Source organism: Prenolepis imparis, unplaced genomic scaffold (genome assembly GCF_030444845.1).
Source record: "Prenolepis imparis isolate NDT839.2.m4 unplaced genomic scaffold, iyPreImpa1.0 SCAF_3, whole genome shotgun sequence".
Classification (NCBI taxonomy): Eukaryota; Metazoa; Arthropoda; class Insecta; order Hymenoptera; family Formicidae; genus Prenolepis; species Prenolepis imparis.
In genome coordinates, this window is record NW_028141161.1 from 15141503 (window position 1) to 15158074 (window position 16572).

The window sequence follows — 16572 nt, forward strand, 5'->3', positions numbered from 1 at the left end:
AACACGCAACAGCCTAGTTTCAACACGTGACCTAAAAGTTTTCCTACGCGTGTTTTAGGAATCAAAACGAGAAAAATCGTTTTCATTGCACAAAATTTTATTGTGTCTTCTTAACGAAAATTGTTTCGCGAAGACTAGAGATATAATTGCTGGAATATAACGCGTGTAATGCTCATGATATTCGATGACAGGAGCACGTGCTTTTCCACATGTTACTTGATACAGCTTGTTTGCGTGGAATTTCAAACGCTGTTATTTGGGAAAAAAAAAAAAAAAAAAAAAAAAAAAGATATCAAGAGTTATCTCTCTTTTGTACATACGGCGCCACGTACGACGCATTTTATTTCTGTTTTATATCCAGAACAGCAAAGCGCCGCTAGCTTGAATTTTCTATAAGAAGAAAAAGTGCATCGTCGAATAAAAAAGTGAAAAGGAAATTTAAAAAACGCGGCGCCACGCTGTGTCGCATAATATAATAATGGTAACATATCATATAATATTATTAATAAAATGACAACAATAATTAATAATAATAATACAATAATGTAGCTGTCTCATCTAGAATTTTTAAGTAAAAATCCATTCTGGATGTAGCGCAAGCGCGTCCTATTTTTATCTCGCGCCTGGAATACAATGACTTTCGCGAACAGTCGATAAACATTTAGCGCAGCTTCTTGTTAACTTGATCGATCTGCTCGTCGATTCTCTGGGAAGTTCCCTTGAATTTGTTCGGTTCGGGTCCAATCATCTGTATTAGTTGTGGCACCTCCTGACCGCTGATCTGCGTGAAACGCGCGAGCGATTTCATGCACGCGTACAACTGTTCCTCCGCGGGACTGCCGTTGAAATATTGCAGCAACGCCATCGTCAGTTCCACAGCAACGTCGTCGAACACCTAGAGTTTACGTATTACGTTAGGATATGCAGAAATAATGTCACATGTCATATTTATGCAAAATGATAGAGATGTAAAAAAGACACAAAAATATTGTTACAATGTGACGTTAACAAAAGCAAATGATCATTGAATTGCAATTGCCAATTTCAAAATTAATTTATAAATCTTTATTTTTCTCACAATCAGTGATATAAAATTATTATTTATTATTTTTCCGTTTTCACGGAATCGTATAATATTATGTCAAATTTAGAATTGCGATTTAACGCAATACTTAATAGAGTAATGAGAGTTCGCTGTTACTTTTTTTAAAGCTCTCTGCAGTTTTAGTAATTAGCATATATGTAATGTTCAAGATATTATCGAACACTCGCGTGTTAAGAAATCGATTGCGCGGTCATGGCGCAAGACACCGATAATAATTGACGACTTACCGCAGCGCACGATTCGATCTAACATGGATTTGGATAAGTACCTTAGAAATGCTGCCTTTCGGTAAAAGTCGCCGCAGATTTTTGCTTTTGTTCATTTTCTGAAAAAACAGTATCCGATTTCTGGAAAGATATCCGTCACACGCAGTATTCGCTGCCTCAATTAGAGCTTCAAGTTCTAGTGCGCATGCAAACGAGCATTGAGTGAGACACGTGATATCCTTCGAACCATTCTTTTTTTTTTTTTTTTTATTAATGACAAGTATAGAATTTCCATTCTTTTCGTTGCTTGTCCGTGAAATAAGATTATCAGCAGGCAAGATGTCCATGTTGGCGGCCGTATCAAAAGATTTATAGATTTTTTTTTATTAATAAAGGCAGCACTTCTATCATAGGGCATAGTACGAGCGTCGCTTGTTCTTCCTTTATCGGCAAGCACGCATTCCGAAAGCGGCATTACAAATAAAATCGCGCATCGAAGGAAACAAATCAATTAAAACAGCTTCATATTCCTTCTTCAATGTGAAGAATTTTATTTCAAATTTGTACGAGTAAAATGTGTCAACTTTAATGCAAACATTTAATGTGCAATGTATAGACTTGTAACTCTAGCTTGAAATTAAAGAAATATAAAATTGAAATTTTCGTCAAAATACCTTCGATGTGCGAGACTTGCGGCGAACGAGTTATAAAAGTGAAAGCGAGAATCGGCGAAAGATGAGTGAAAATGTTAATCGGATATCAAGGATACAGACCACAGTTTTTACCTCCTTGCAGGCAAGATTGTGAATGATGGCGGCGCCGCGAATCTGCAGATCTTCCGAGTTTGAGAGCAACGAGTGCACCGCAACTTTGGTAGTCACCCTTATGTTGCTAATACTTTGACACTGATGTTGCCACTCGGATATATAGAGTAACCATTCCGAGCTGCTGAGGTTTTCAAACATATTCGCCAACTGCGTGAAACAGTTAAAATTAAGCCTATGACTCATCTCGACACAACTTATATTCACAATTATTAAGTTTTTTTCGCAACAATTAGATTTTATTTTACAAAATTAGCAAACTTGGTCACAGTGCGAAAAGGATTATTCAAATATTTTTTATTGTTAACGTAACAAATCCGTTTTTACTTACGAACTGCGCGAGTGGAAGTTGCTCCTCCTGCGGATGCCGATCGATATCGAACGCATAATTCATGATGATGTGTTCTCGCCTATCTTGATGCAACAACAGAATCACATCGTCCTTCAGTGCGGCGACCGACAGTACGTTCAACAGTTTTACTCGCGCATTACTGTCCAACGACTTATCATAGAGAACTCGACCTGATTAATTAAGTCAAATATAATTTGTACTATTTTTAGGAATAGAAATAAAAATCTATAATTTTCTCTTCTAGAATTCATTCTCAATAAAAAAATTTCAGAAACTTGAGATTTTATTTCTTCTCATTTGTATCACTTTAATGACTCACCTACGAAGTTCAAGAAATTATCGCCTAGAGCCCAGGAACCCTCATTCTCCAAAACGTATTGTCGCAGCTCGTCCATGCACGTTCGCTCTTCATCATTTAACTTTCCCTCCAGGGCGTTTACCAAACTTTCATATTCCGCCCGTACGTCCACCAAGTCCTTGAATACTATCGGTGGATCTCGATGACGTTTCTTCTCTTCTTGTTCACGCTTCTCGTCCTCCTCCATCTGCATTACTCGCTCTGACGGCAGCATCTCCGCGCTTTCTCCATTAGCTGTCTGTTGTTGCATCCCACCGACCGCGTCTGATAAATCACAATACGAACATTAATACGAAAATTATTTAAGTTAAGATTATTAAAGTTGTTTAAGTTAAATATAAATTTAGAACAATTCTAGAGTTATTTATTTTTTCCACTAAATATTAACAGCACAAAGTATAAAACCGAAAATTGAGTATGATTGTTATAAGATGGAATTAAAAATAATCCATTCTCGATAAAACTCTACGTACTTTCAGGTTCCGCCATATCTGCACAGCAATTGCTTGGTCCGGTACTGTTGCTATCGCTGCCAGTGGTCTCCTTGCTGCCCTTTTCCTTCTTTTCCTTCTTCTTCTTTTTCTTTTTTCGATCTTTCTTCGCTAACTTCTCGTTAATGACGTTCCTCCGTTCCTCTAACGCGATCGAATTCAACCTGAGTTCAAATTGTGAAATTATTGTAAACTAATTTCATAAAATTTAAATTATAATCCCTTGGTATGCAAATCAATACCTTGCTTCTTCGATGGCTGTGTTCAAGAGTTGATATTCCGGCGAAGCTTCTCTCTGGATCCTCGCCTCGACAAATCTCTGACCGGTGAATCCAGCACTCGCACTACTACTTAATGTTTCTATCAATGGGCTTAAAGCCTGCCCGATGGGTCTGAAAATGGATAAATATCGTATCGAGATAACTCAAAAAACAAGTCTCTCAAGTTAAAAACAAATTAAAAAGTATAAATATTTCTCAAATGTAATATTAAATATCAAATATGTATGATGAAATTAAATATCAAATAATAATAATAACTAGATAATGAGACTTACGTTTGCAATATTTCTTCCGGTAGATCAAGGATATACTTGGGAATGCCCTTGCCCACCAGGAAACTGCTGACTTCCTCTGTGAAGGTATTGCAGTTGTACTTGAAGAGGTGGTATGTACCCGGTCTGAAAGCGTGAAATCGTTGGTCATACAAAATCGAATAATCCCCTCGAATAACAAAATCATATCATAAATATAAAAAAAAAAAAAAAAAAAAGATCAAATAATTATCAGATATATAATTAGTCTAATTCTGACGCACGAAAGATTCTTCGAGAAAAAAGCTTTATATAATAAAAAGATACAAGATACCTTTAATGACAATATAAGAAGAAAGAGAGACTTAAGTTTTATTATTTAAAAAATAGTAAACTTTAAAAAGACATAGGTGTAAAAATCGACCGATGATACTTACGCGAACGTGGAAGTTCCCAGGCCGTTTATGTACTCCAGGAAAACCGTATAGGGTAGATAGGTCTCGCCGAGCTTTTCGACTCTCTGCGGCTCTCTTAACTCCGTGCCGCCCTGGAACACAAAATGCCGACGTTCGTTCGCGTTAAAATCGCGTCCAGGAAAATCGCATCGTGTCGTCAATGTCAATTTCGCGGCAGCTGCGCCGATTTGGCAACGAGTTTCGTTCGCCAGAGAAATAGAAAGAAGAGAGAAAGAAAAAAGGTGAGAGAGAATGAGAAAGGTAGAGAATATACCGCCCCCTCCTGACATTAGTGGACACGTAAATTTAGAACAACGACAAATCCGCACTTCCCTACGAGAAACCGCCGAAAATAGACGCCCGCGACACGCGTTGAGGTGCGATCTCTTCTAGAACGCAAAAGAAGGATGTGTGGCGGAAATGAAGAGTGAAGAGAAAACGGGAAGCAGTGGGAATAAAGTGTTTATTACACGTTTCTGAGGGTTGGATCTTCTGAGAGGATTGAGTCGCGTATAAACGGAGGGACACATGTCAATAATGTGGTACATAAATTCTTATGTTGAAAGACGTAGCAAATTAATACATGTTAGTGCAAAGAAATGCGAAAAATTCAATAAAAACAAAAATACGAGATTATATTATAATAATAATAGAAAAATAAACAAAAAGGTTTAGTTAATTTAATAATACTGATACATAAGATCTCTTTGATAATAATCGGAAAGCTTTGCCCAGAGTCAAGATACGTCAATAGGAATTAATGAGTATTTCCGGTAAATATATTATCATACTTAATTAGCATATTTCTTTTTAAGTTAGTCGAGCGCTAGATATCGTGGCAAACCTCTCTCAAATTTAAGAAAAGATAAAAACCGGAATTAACTGCGCTATTTCACAAATTACAATTGCTGAGAATCATTGTAATTATGGACGTAACAATTAACTTTTAGTCTACTCCTCGCGAGCTATTTTTGCAAATCTTTTACGCTCTATAAAATCGCACTCTGTTCTCTTCTCAGCATCCTAGATCACCTCGATATCGCTCGACACTTCATCACTCACTCGCGACGAAAAGAAACCGGTGCGCACACTTACGTATCGAAAGAACTCGCAGGATCACCGATCGAAGACGAGAGATGAGGACAAAGAGAAAAAAAAATTTTTTTTTGGCGAGACTTGTTTCTCGTTCAAGAGCGCTTTCGAGAGCGGGAAACGCGGACTGCCAGCCGCGGGTGCTCGAAGATGCTGCGGCGGAGCTGGCGAACGAGACGCCGACGATGAAGGATGATCGCATGTGGCGGCGCGCGCACTTTCGACTTTGCGATTCGCATTCGCGACCGAAAATGTTATTTACAAAAAAAGAACATGAAATAAATAATGAAAGCGGTAACGATAATTTTGGAAAGAAATGTCGCGTCTTTGAAAGAATTGTTTTCCAGAATCCGCGATTTCTGTACGTGTATGCGATGCTTTTTATAATAAAAAAAAGTACCAATTATGTCTATTTTAGATCTATTTTGGATAAAGTCTTGATAACGAGATGACGAATGTGGGACCAATGTGGGACCAATCGTGGAGACGAGAATAGATGAAATCCGAAAGAGCGAGCGTATGCTATACAAACAGCTGATCGCAAATCGTTATGTGTCGCATAGATTATGAATATGATGACGGGAGGATATTTTTGTCAGAAAAAAGCGATAATGATTACACAGATTGCAACACGTCCCGTGCACATTTCTTGCTATAAAAAAATAGAAAAAGAGAAAAACAAACGAGCTGAGATTGCAACGCGTTTCAAGTAGAAATGATCAGTAATTAGACCGACATTTACCCAGTAGTCATATTCGTAATTAATTCTCGAACAATTAATCAATTACTTTGTTAGACAATATAAAATAAATTATCAGTTATAGAATTAAATTGATTATAAAAAATATTATTAAATATAATTAATTATAAAAAATGATATGACAATATAAACATTTTTATCGTAAGAAGAATATCTTAGCGTTTAAATAGTTTAGCGTTAAAACATTTGAAATACATAGCAGGTCATCCAGCTCCACAGCGAATTTCGTGGGCGGAAGTGTGCATGACAGTTTACGTCGGGTTCACGATGTCGTAAAGCAACGCGTGTTACAATTATGCACGCGTTAGTCACGCGTACTCGCACGTATTTAAAGCACGTTAGTCGACGCGAATAAAGTAATACAACCGTAATGATTTCACCGTGTTGCTTTTAGACGCGCGTCGGTGTCGCGATTATTAAGCGACTGCTAGAAATAATATTTAATGTAGCTTTATAACTCCAGACAGACGCGCGCGCGAAACACCGAGCTTTTTTAAGCTCCACTTGCAAAACTTACATCGATCGTTAAATTATTATATTTTATTTTTCTGTACAATTATTTCATATACCACCCAGATATAATTTGGAAATTTACTTTCAATATTCACACGAGTACATTCATGTCATAGCAAAATACAAACGCATCGTATCTCTAAACTCGTAAACTCGACTACTTCCAGGACCAACCCTTTCACTCGTCAAGAAGAGCTAATCAAGAGAAATCAGTTATTCGAAAACACTACTTTTTCTTCCGCTGTATTTTACTCTGAACTAATTATCGTCGCTCGTTCACGTTTCATTCTGACCTCCGAAGACTGGAATACTGGCTTATCCGAGCTCGAGCAAAACAGGGAGAATTGTTTTAGGAAGAACTGTCCTAATTTCACTATCTAGCTCAGTGAGAAAGTTAACGCAGTTTAACTTTACAGCATGCTACACAGCTGGAGCAGTTAGCCACATCGGTGATTGGAGAATGGATTTTGTCGCATGCGGGATGTAAGCACGAAACGGACTTACCTTACCGGCAGCCTTCGCCCTACGTCGAATCCGGATGCGTAAAGTATAAGACGGGTGAGAGTCGCGTGAGGAAGAGAGACGGAGAGAGAGAGAAAGAGCAATTGTACACGCCCGTGTCTGTATAATTCTCGTGTATGCCTGTGTACGTGCAGCGGGGATTATTTTTGGATCGAACCGCACCAAATTTAGTTCCCGCTCGTGTCTAGCGTATCGTATGGCCCGCCAAGGGACTCTACCGCTCTACGACTAGGCCTTCCAATCGGTCACGACTTCGCGAGGTTGCATCGACGTTCCCCGATAGGTCTGTGCACCAAGCAACGACGGGAAGCAGCGGGACCATTAATTCTCTCGTTCGTTGATACCCGGTTATTTATATTGCACTCCGTCCACTCTGTCCTCCTCCCTCTCACGATGTCGTCGCACCCGATGACGACGACGAGAGTTTATACCCCTCGACACCCGGGTCGCCGTACGTCGAGAAGAATGATTCGGAATTATTCAATCGACAATTTTCGTAAATTCTTAGATTGCGAAAGAAAGATATCTCCAGTATGGAAAAGCATCTATGCGTAAACGCAGTCTTGCTTCTCGAAGTTAAGTACAATATCATATGCAATATTTCTTCATGTTCTTATCTAATTATTAAGAGTCTGATCAGATTGTTAATGTTACACTGCATCGCAACAATGTGTGTAAATAAAACATTGCTGTTTACTGCTGGAAGTAAAGTTTGCTGTTTCTCTACTCCATGTTTTTGCCGCGTGAAAAAATACTCACGAAGAGAAAAGAAAGCACTCGGGTGGAGTATCGAATACGGCGCGATGAGGACAATCTGCGTGACTGAACGAAAAATTCGCGTTTATATTTCTTCAGCGTCATCGTAACGCAGATAGCGAACGATTGATCGGAAGATCGAGATAATCGGACCGTACGATTGTCAGTGGAAGAGGATACTTACAGGCCGGACACTATGGATGCCAGCAGGACCGAAGAAGTATTCCCTTCCGTATGCGACTATTGCCGTGTGCCATATTCCGTCCAACTGACGACCTGTAAATAGACAAATGAGAGATTAATACCTATTCTAATGACTGATAAAATCGAAAGAAAATGTTTGCATAAATTATTTTAATAATAAATATATTATGCAAATAATACAAATTCAACAAGATATTTGTATAGCTCGCATCACACACATTTATATTATTTATTTTTCATTTATTAATAAATAGTCTTTCTTAGACTAAGTGATAAAATAATTAATTGACAAACAATTAACAGTTGTAGCAATAGTGTGACAATACAAATAAGATTAATAATACAACAAATAAGTTATATCGATGCAACAGAAGGGATGAAGGAAGGATGAGAAAAATTAACAATTGTCTTGAAAACTAGGAGATTAATCTGGTCCGAATTTTCAAATCCAGGAAATTACTCGAGATTATGAAAATGCATTCTATTTTCATCACGGGCGTGATCCAACAAAACAACCTCGAGACATGATTAAACTCAAGCTCGCCGATGCTCTTGTTCAAGGACCGACAAAAAGAGACGATTATAATAATCATCGCGACTTGTCCTCGCTTGTGATGCGGCCGTTAAATGTTAGGCATAAAACGCGAAGCTCGCGGGCCCGGATGAAGCTCGAGCTTGCTCGTATATGTGCCTCCTTCGACCCAGTTCTGCACCGCGGAAATAGCTAAGTACATCCGCGTATACACGTCGTTTCGTGGCTTTCTTATTATGCTTAGGCCTCCGACTGGTGTCGACCTCGCAAGAAATAACCTGACCGTTATAATTACTTCCAGAGCGATGCGAGGCGCAACGCTGATGTCGACATTTGTGACGAATCCGTGGCTGCGAAGCCAATCTCACATGATGTGTCGCAAACATAGAATAATTATAAAATAATTTAATGCAATGTAATTTTTTCGATTCAATGATAAGAAAGTATTTTTTGGGGACTCTTTTAATTTCGCGCTTTTATGTGTCCCCCTGAATAATTTATTTGTAAGATAATCACATTTTGACATTCGCGAGTTTCACTTGACATTCGTTCGTTCCAGGAGGACTGCCAATTTATTTAGATCGAATGAGGCTTTTTCTCAGTGTTGGAACAAACCTCGGGATACCGATCACGCATACGTACAAACTATGCACTCGATGCACTCGAAAATAGACACGCGGGATGCTCGAGAGTGCGCGAGCGAACCATGGACACGTGGCGTAAATTGGTTTGCACATGTGCTTCAGGCCATTCGCATGGAATTTCCTATGTATTACGGAGCACCCCACATTCTGGCATCCCTTCCGGTTACTTCCCGTTGCACATACGCAATTCTTCAAATTATTCCGAGATACACACGCACTTCCGCTATAAAGAAGCGAATATTTTGTGGTTGCTATTTTTTCAATTTTTATTGATATCTTTGTCAATTTTTTTTTCCATTCTCAATTCCTAAGAATTAATTAAATATCCGCTTCTAATATCTGCAAATTGACTATATATGTATATTATATTATATTATTTATTCTGCGTTAAAATTATATATATTATATATGTTTTATGCTCTTCTTTATATTTTATTTTTATATATTCTATAATGAAACGACCTGCGATTTTTTGACACATTTTTCAGTGCATCAACAATTAGATTCATCACGAGGATGAGGAGGATACGATAACGATACGACGTCAACGTCGCCGCTCTGACTCATCGTCGCGCAAAGTGTCACCGATTCTTCGGAATAGTTGTTTATATATAAATCGACTTTGATCCAAAATCGTCGTATAATTTGGCAAGAATTGCGCACCATGTTCAATGCGACATTCGATTTCTCTCGTCGAGAGCAGAGGTGAGAGAGAGCGTCGCGTTGGGACAACGCAATTGTGAACGTAGGCGATGATAGCGATATCCAAGAGTTATGACTATACATGACTGGCAAAATTGAACGAGACAAGAACCAATCGATCATGTTAGATTCCATTTTTTTTTGCGAAATTAAGTCACGGTCATTGTATAATTCTTCAACGAGTGCATACTTAAAGTAAAAATCGTCAAGTTAGCTTTCCATCCATGAGAATTATATTAAAAAGACCTTAGCTAAAGATAACAAACAGTCAAAATAAAAATTCCTGCGAAGGTCTTACTTTATTAATATGTTAAAGTGTATATATTAATTTCTTTTTCTATGCGTATGTGTGTATTACTATTCTAACAAAATTTTTGATCCTCCTCGTTTTTGCGGCGCATATAACAAAGAAAGATGTTTTCCACTACGTTATAGCTTTAAATAACATTCCGCCAACTCAAGGTAAAAGAGCTTAAAATTGCATCCGATGAAAACAGTGATGCATAGCATTCATCTTCTAAATATTGTTAGCCATATGTGGAGCGTGCATTATTTGACTCAAAGTTCGATTTTTTAGGTCAATATTACAATAATTACAATGATCTGACATTTTTCGGAGAGTTCATTATCTTTCATTATGTCTAAATTCAGCTTAATTAAATATTAGGAAGTACAACAAGAACTAATAGTTTCCAATGAAAAATTTATAAAATATTTTATAATTTCGGTTAATTATTAATTAATTTATGTGTAAATATTATGAGACACAAAGTGTTTAATAAAATATTTCCAAAAGTCAATATTTTTGTATGACTACTATTGATACTATTATTTATCGTATTGTTTCCTCATATTTATTACATTACTTACCTATGAGCATCTGCGACATTATTGTAGCCATCCCTTTGGTAAGATCGTAAATGTACAGCTCCACTGTCGTCCTCATATCTTCCGTGTCCTCCATCTTATTCTGAAAAAAATAATTTTTTATAAAGTAATACATAGTAAAAATATTTCTTTATAAAAATATTTCTTTATAAAAATATTTTTTATAAAGTAAAACATATTGTCGTATAGATATCTATACGTATAATAGAATTGTTAAAAAATTTATCAAACGATTTATAAATCTAACATATTTTTCGCCAGATATCTCACTAAATTCTTTCGCTCTTTTATTCTTAACTTTTATGTCTAATGACGTCAAAACATCCATGTGTCTACCTGCCGCCCACTTATACATCGACTTCTTTAAATTCGATATGACTTTTCTTATATCAAGTTTACATGCCAAAATTTGTTTCTCAGAATATTCAGCAACATTTTAATAATAATAATAAGATGCGGTAAAAAAGATTTCCTCAAAATCAGGATAAATCGAAAAATTCCCTTCAAGAATAAACGTGATTACAATCAACGTATAGTCAGCCAAAATAGAATCATAATAGTTGAGATACTTTCACAGGTAACTTCTACTTTTAATAGCAATGCATCAATATATAGTACATTTAAAGTTTTTAAAGTGGCATTGGATAAAATAATTGACGGATTCAATCCTACACTGAGAGAATTTTCTCTTAGAATTTTCCCTGAAAATTATGGTAATCGTGGGACAATATGGTATGAGAAGAATTTTATGAGAATTTCTCTGATTAATATTTATCACAATAAAAATAATAATATCTATTACAATAAACTATAAAACTGCAGAGTAAAATAAATCAAACATATTTTATATTTTATTTTAATAGATATTATTATTTTTATTGTGATAAATATTAATCAGAGAAATTTTCATAAAATTCTTTCCATATCATATTGTCCTACCATTACCATAATTTTCAGGGTAAATTCTAAGAGAAAATTCTCTTTGTGTATGAAAATCGCTTTTTTCAAATAATAGAGATATTATTCATATTAAAAATTGAAAATAAACAAAGATGTCTCGATCATTCTAGACATTCCAATATACTTTAAACGTTGGACTCTATCGTACATATATGTAACTCGAGGACGCAAATACACTACCTGCCACGAAGTAAAGAACTCTCTCAAAAAACATTCTTTCTGTATTTTTGACACTGAGATGATAAGGCAAAATGTCGATCCTGTGTTTTGAAGTGACTTCTATATCATCCGCACGCCTAATCGACCACAGCATATAAAGAAGGTTATAAGAGCCAAAAATAAAGAGATCTCGGGTCAAACTCCTCTAAGATAATCTTTATTTATCTCGCATAATTTTAGAAAGAGTATCTCCGCCCTCCTATATAATAACAATATTTCTTTCGTTCATGAACAATAATTTCATATAAGCAATATCCAAAAATCTACATTGCTTATATGAAATAGTTTCAGAATATTCTTCAACAAAAAAATAATTTGGAAAATATGTAGCATATTCTATATCATCTTTGATGGCAAACATTTCTTCAGTATTCTCACTGTGCATTTATGAAGTTAAATGCGATAGTTAAAAATTCGTCGCAGAAAATCATCCAATATAATATAACGAGATCAGCGTTACAGGTTTCACGCGTAATAAAGTTCGCGATGAATCAGCGATTTAGACACGTCTGTATATGTATATATATACGATGTGCCACGTAACTCTATCATTCCTTTAATGAATTGCTCGATTTATTCTACTCTTGTAATTTAAAAAATACCGACAAATCCAGAGAAATTCAAATAATTTTCGACCTATAAACGTCTAACAATTATACACAGATTTCATTAACATTATCAACCCGTTATATATAAATATTTTCTTGGTGTTCTCTCTCTCTCTAAATCTTTTAATATTTTTAAAAGAACTGGAACAAACAAATATTTTAATAGTAAAAAAAGTCAACAGAGTTTTAAGTGTTTAAGTTAATAAAAACATGATATTGAAAATTATAATCAGAAAGTATATAATTGATAAAATTCATATAATAAAAGAAATGAGAATAGTTTTGCATATCGCATACATCTTGTATCGTAAATGTATCGTAAATGTATAATAATGTGCATTAGATTGAATCAATGCTGGTGCTTGTGTGCATATATAATTTGGATGATGTCATTGTAATGTAGACGATGTGAGTGATAAACTCGCAAGAAACATATACGATTGTTGATAAATATTAGATCAGTATTAGATCATATAAGATTAGATTTTTTAGACATCTTCGTAAAATTGAACGGAGCATTGTTAAAAAATCTAATATTTATTTAACGTTTTCATCATCACATTAAGAAAATGATTTTACAATATTAAAGAATTTAAATTAATACGATATTAACAGACACACACTTTAAAGAGTTATAAATAATAAGCAAAACAACACAAATCAATATATTTAATTGGTTGTTTAACCAATCTCAAAATCTCACTATCATCAACGAAACGAATTTTATTAACAATTATCACAATGACACAACTTGCATGACTTGAATATAAAAGTTTTCAAATTCTTCTTATTATATAACGATCAATTTTTTATTAGAATAAGTCAATTTTGTAAAAAATATATGCTGTTTTAAAAAAAAATGTTAATCATACATATATATCAATTTTTTTATAATCTATAAGAAATATCCATCATCTCTCATTCGGAATAACTATAAAATAATAAGGAATCAAGCGCGCATCGAAAAAAATACAGAAGTATCATCTCATTCATTGGAGTCAGACTAATATTAAGAATCAATTACAAACCAAAAGAAAAAAAAAAATAATAAAGATAATTTATAAATATAATAAACAAAAATTGAAAAAGAGAGAAAGAAAACAGAAAAGCCATCGACGAGGCACGCGGATAAAAGCCTACCTTCCTGCTTTCATTGACGGCTAACAGGTGGATTGATTATCGTTCCTCGGCGGGAAGGGGAGAAGGGCAGAGGCGGCGGATCTGCTGGCGAACGACGATGACGAAGAAACCTGGATGCTGGATCACGACGAGAGGAGAGAACTCGAGGCGCGTGTTTAAGCCGAGCTGTAGGTCTCGACTAGGGGTGCGCTAGATGGCTACCGGCTAGCAAATGCAACTGATCGCGCCGAAATCCTCACCGGAGTACGCGGCCTCCGCGGCCCGTGGAGTCTCTCACGGCGCGGTAGTCGTTCTTGGCAGGAAGAAACGGTAAAGAGGTAAGAGGGTCATAACGCGCGCGGTGCGGAGAGGCAGCGCCTTTGTGCTCGACGTTTTTGTCTCTGGTCTAATCAATCTAATGCATTCCATTACTAATTTATACATCGCGATCCAGCATCGTTAATGGCACGATTTATCGCAATTATCCCCGTAGACGATCGACCCCGGAAAAGCAAGTACGCGCGTCAGGACGATTAAAAAAGACGAGCTCGTCTGTGCGTTGTTGCTCAATCATCTCTGCAACAAATGACGCAGAAATTTCGTCAAATCTCGTACGTGATACGCTACTTCTCGTAGGTGTATTTTTTTTTTCCACGCTTGATACATTCCTTATGATTTCATAGTTATTCCGAAACATAATGGATGTTGGCTAGAGATGTTGGCAGATACGTTTTGGAGTGTGCATTCGCGTACAAAAATACATTATGTACAATATGATTCCTCGTTTCGGAAAGATACATAGAGAGAATTTTCCAAACAGAAAGCTATTTTTTTAAAGAATTTTAAAATTTTAATTATTCATAGCATGATTAAAACAAGTAAATTACGATCGCGTACAAAAATACATTATAATACAATATAATTTCTCGTTTTGGAAAGATATATAGAGAGAATTTTCCAAACAGAAAGAAAATATTTTTTTAAAAGAATTTTAAAATTTTAATTATTCATACCACGATTAAAACAAGTAAATTATGATTTTGCGTACAAAAATACATTATATGTAATATGATTCCTCGTTTCGGAAAGATACATAGAAAGAATTTTCCAAACAGAAAGAAAATATTTTTCTTAAATGAGTTTTAAAAATTTAATTAGTCGTACCATGATTATATATATAAAACAAATAACTTATAATCGAAATAAATATTAAATATCCTCTCTCCTATAGAAATTATTTATCTCGAAACATTTAACAAGAATCTTCGCAAAATTAAAATTAAAATTCCAGAAAATTATATGTCTATTATAATACATAATAAAAATTTGCAAAATTTAAGACCGCTTTGCTTAGCACAAACGTGAATAAAACGTTTCCTTAATAATTTTACAAATGTAAAATAATGTTAAAGTTTCTGCCGAGCAAGACAAAGTTTCTAAACAAAATATTCATACGAGCAAGCATTGATAATAAAATGGCGACATGTTTTCGCGTAATTACAGTGCAAAATTCATCGCTCACTGACGAAAGATATGCCAGCTGATTTATTTATATCCGAGTACGATCACCTGGTAAAGTGCCTCCGGTTGCCGACACCGTGGCCATGACCAGATAACAATTTACGATTAGTTCGATGCACCACTTCCGTTGCAAATTGCAACGAGAAGATGCTAACGAACTTTTCGCGTTGTGCAAAATTATGCAAGACAACAAATAAACATAATTAGATGGAGATGTTTATATAAATAAGATCGTATCTGAGAATAAAATTCCTTCACAAACTATGAGAAATACTTAAAGAAAAAAAAAATAGATAGAAAACAAAGCAAGAACGACGAGAAAATGATGCATAGATATATAGGTTAGAATGGATAGTAAAGAAAAATCTCTCACTCTTCAAATTTTTCCAATGTCATCGCATCGTTACGGTCGGGTTACGACAGGTTAGGACGGTTAGGTTATAAAGGCTCCTTATCTCAGGCGTTGTGACGACGAGTGTTGTGTGCAAGAGCCATCGGAAAATGCAAATCGTAAGCGCACGCGAGACGCGAGAGAAGCGGAAGTCGAATGACGCGCGCGCAGGCGTCGCAACGTGCGACGCGCACATACCGATTCCTCGTATATATATATACATAGATAGATATATCGACGGCGTGCTTCCGAAAGAGCGCCAGGGGTCGGCGTCCGCTTTCGTCCCGCCGTAGCGCAGGTTGCATAGTTCGCGGAGCAGCGCGTCGCGGATCGCTGGCTGGCGAAGAGAAAACGCTCGTCGCCCTCGTTGCTCTGTCTCTCTCTCTCGAGAGTCGCAATCGTCTTCGTCGTCCTTGTCATCGTCGCGTGCGCGCGCGCGCGATCACGCATTATTCGATCGACGGGGACAGTGACGGGAAGAAAAAAAAAAGAGGTAGAGAGACAAAGAAGAGGGAAGAGCGCGCCAACGAGCAAAACTTACCCAGCGTCGACAAAAGTCTGCCAGAGGGACGCGTACGACAGCGACTCGACTCGACTCGACTCGATTCGGTGTATGTTCTAGCTCGCTCGTGCACCAGTGTCAGGATTGGTTGTTGCCTAGTCCGGCGAGGAGCCTCTCGCGTCAGTTCGTTGTGCCGAGGTGACTCGGTTCGAGCGCTCAGCTGACTCTTATCTCGCGTTATTAAAGCGCGACTCTCTCGCTCTCTTTCTCTCCCTCGGGAACGCGTCGCGGACGAACAACAGTGCGAGACTAACGA

The 16572-nt window shown here is 36.6% G+C and overlaps 1 protein-coding gene across 5 annotated transcripts; it reads right to left on the minus strand.

Annotated features, from left to right (window-relative positions):
• Positions 1–262: 262 nt before the first annotated feature.
• Positions 263–16436, minus strand: LOC145933444 (uncharacterized). 5 transcript variants are annotated; one of them, XM_083033142.1, is made up of 12 exons: positions 16296–16436; positions 10919–11018; positions 8151–8242; positions 4306–4415; positions 3893–4015; positions 3579–3728; positions 3319–3500; positions 2807–3109; positions 2467–2657; positions 2097–2285; positions 1374–1430; positions 263–895 (listed from the first exon to the last, which is right to left on the minus strand). In XM_083033142.1, the coding sequence occupies exons 2-12, from the start codon at positions 11010–11012 to the stop codon at positions 662–664; spliced, it is 1725 nt and encodes a 574-aa protein (XP_082889268.1). In that variant the 5' UTR covers positions 11013–11018; positions 16296–16436; the 3' UTR covers positions 263–661. The 5 variants fall into 5 exon arrangements, with proteins under 5 accessions (XP_082889268.1, XP_082889267.1, XP_082889266.1 ...); XM_083033141.1 differs by lacking the exon at positions 16296–16436 and adding an exon at positions 15737–15895; XM_083033140.1 differs by lacking the exon at positions 16296–16436 and adding an exon at positions 13864–14132.
• Positions 16437–16572: the final 136 nt, after the last annotated feature.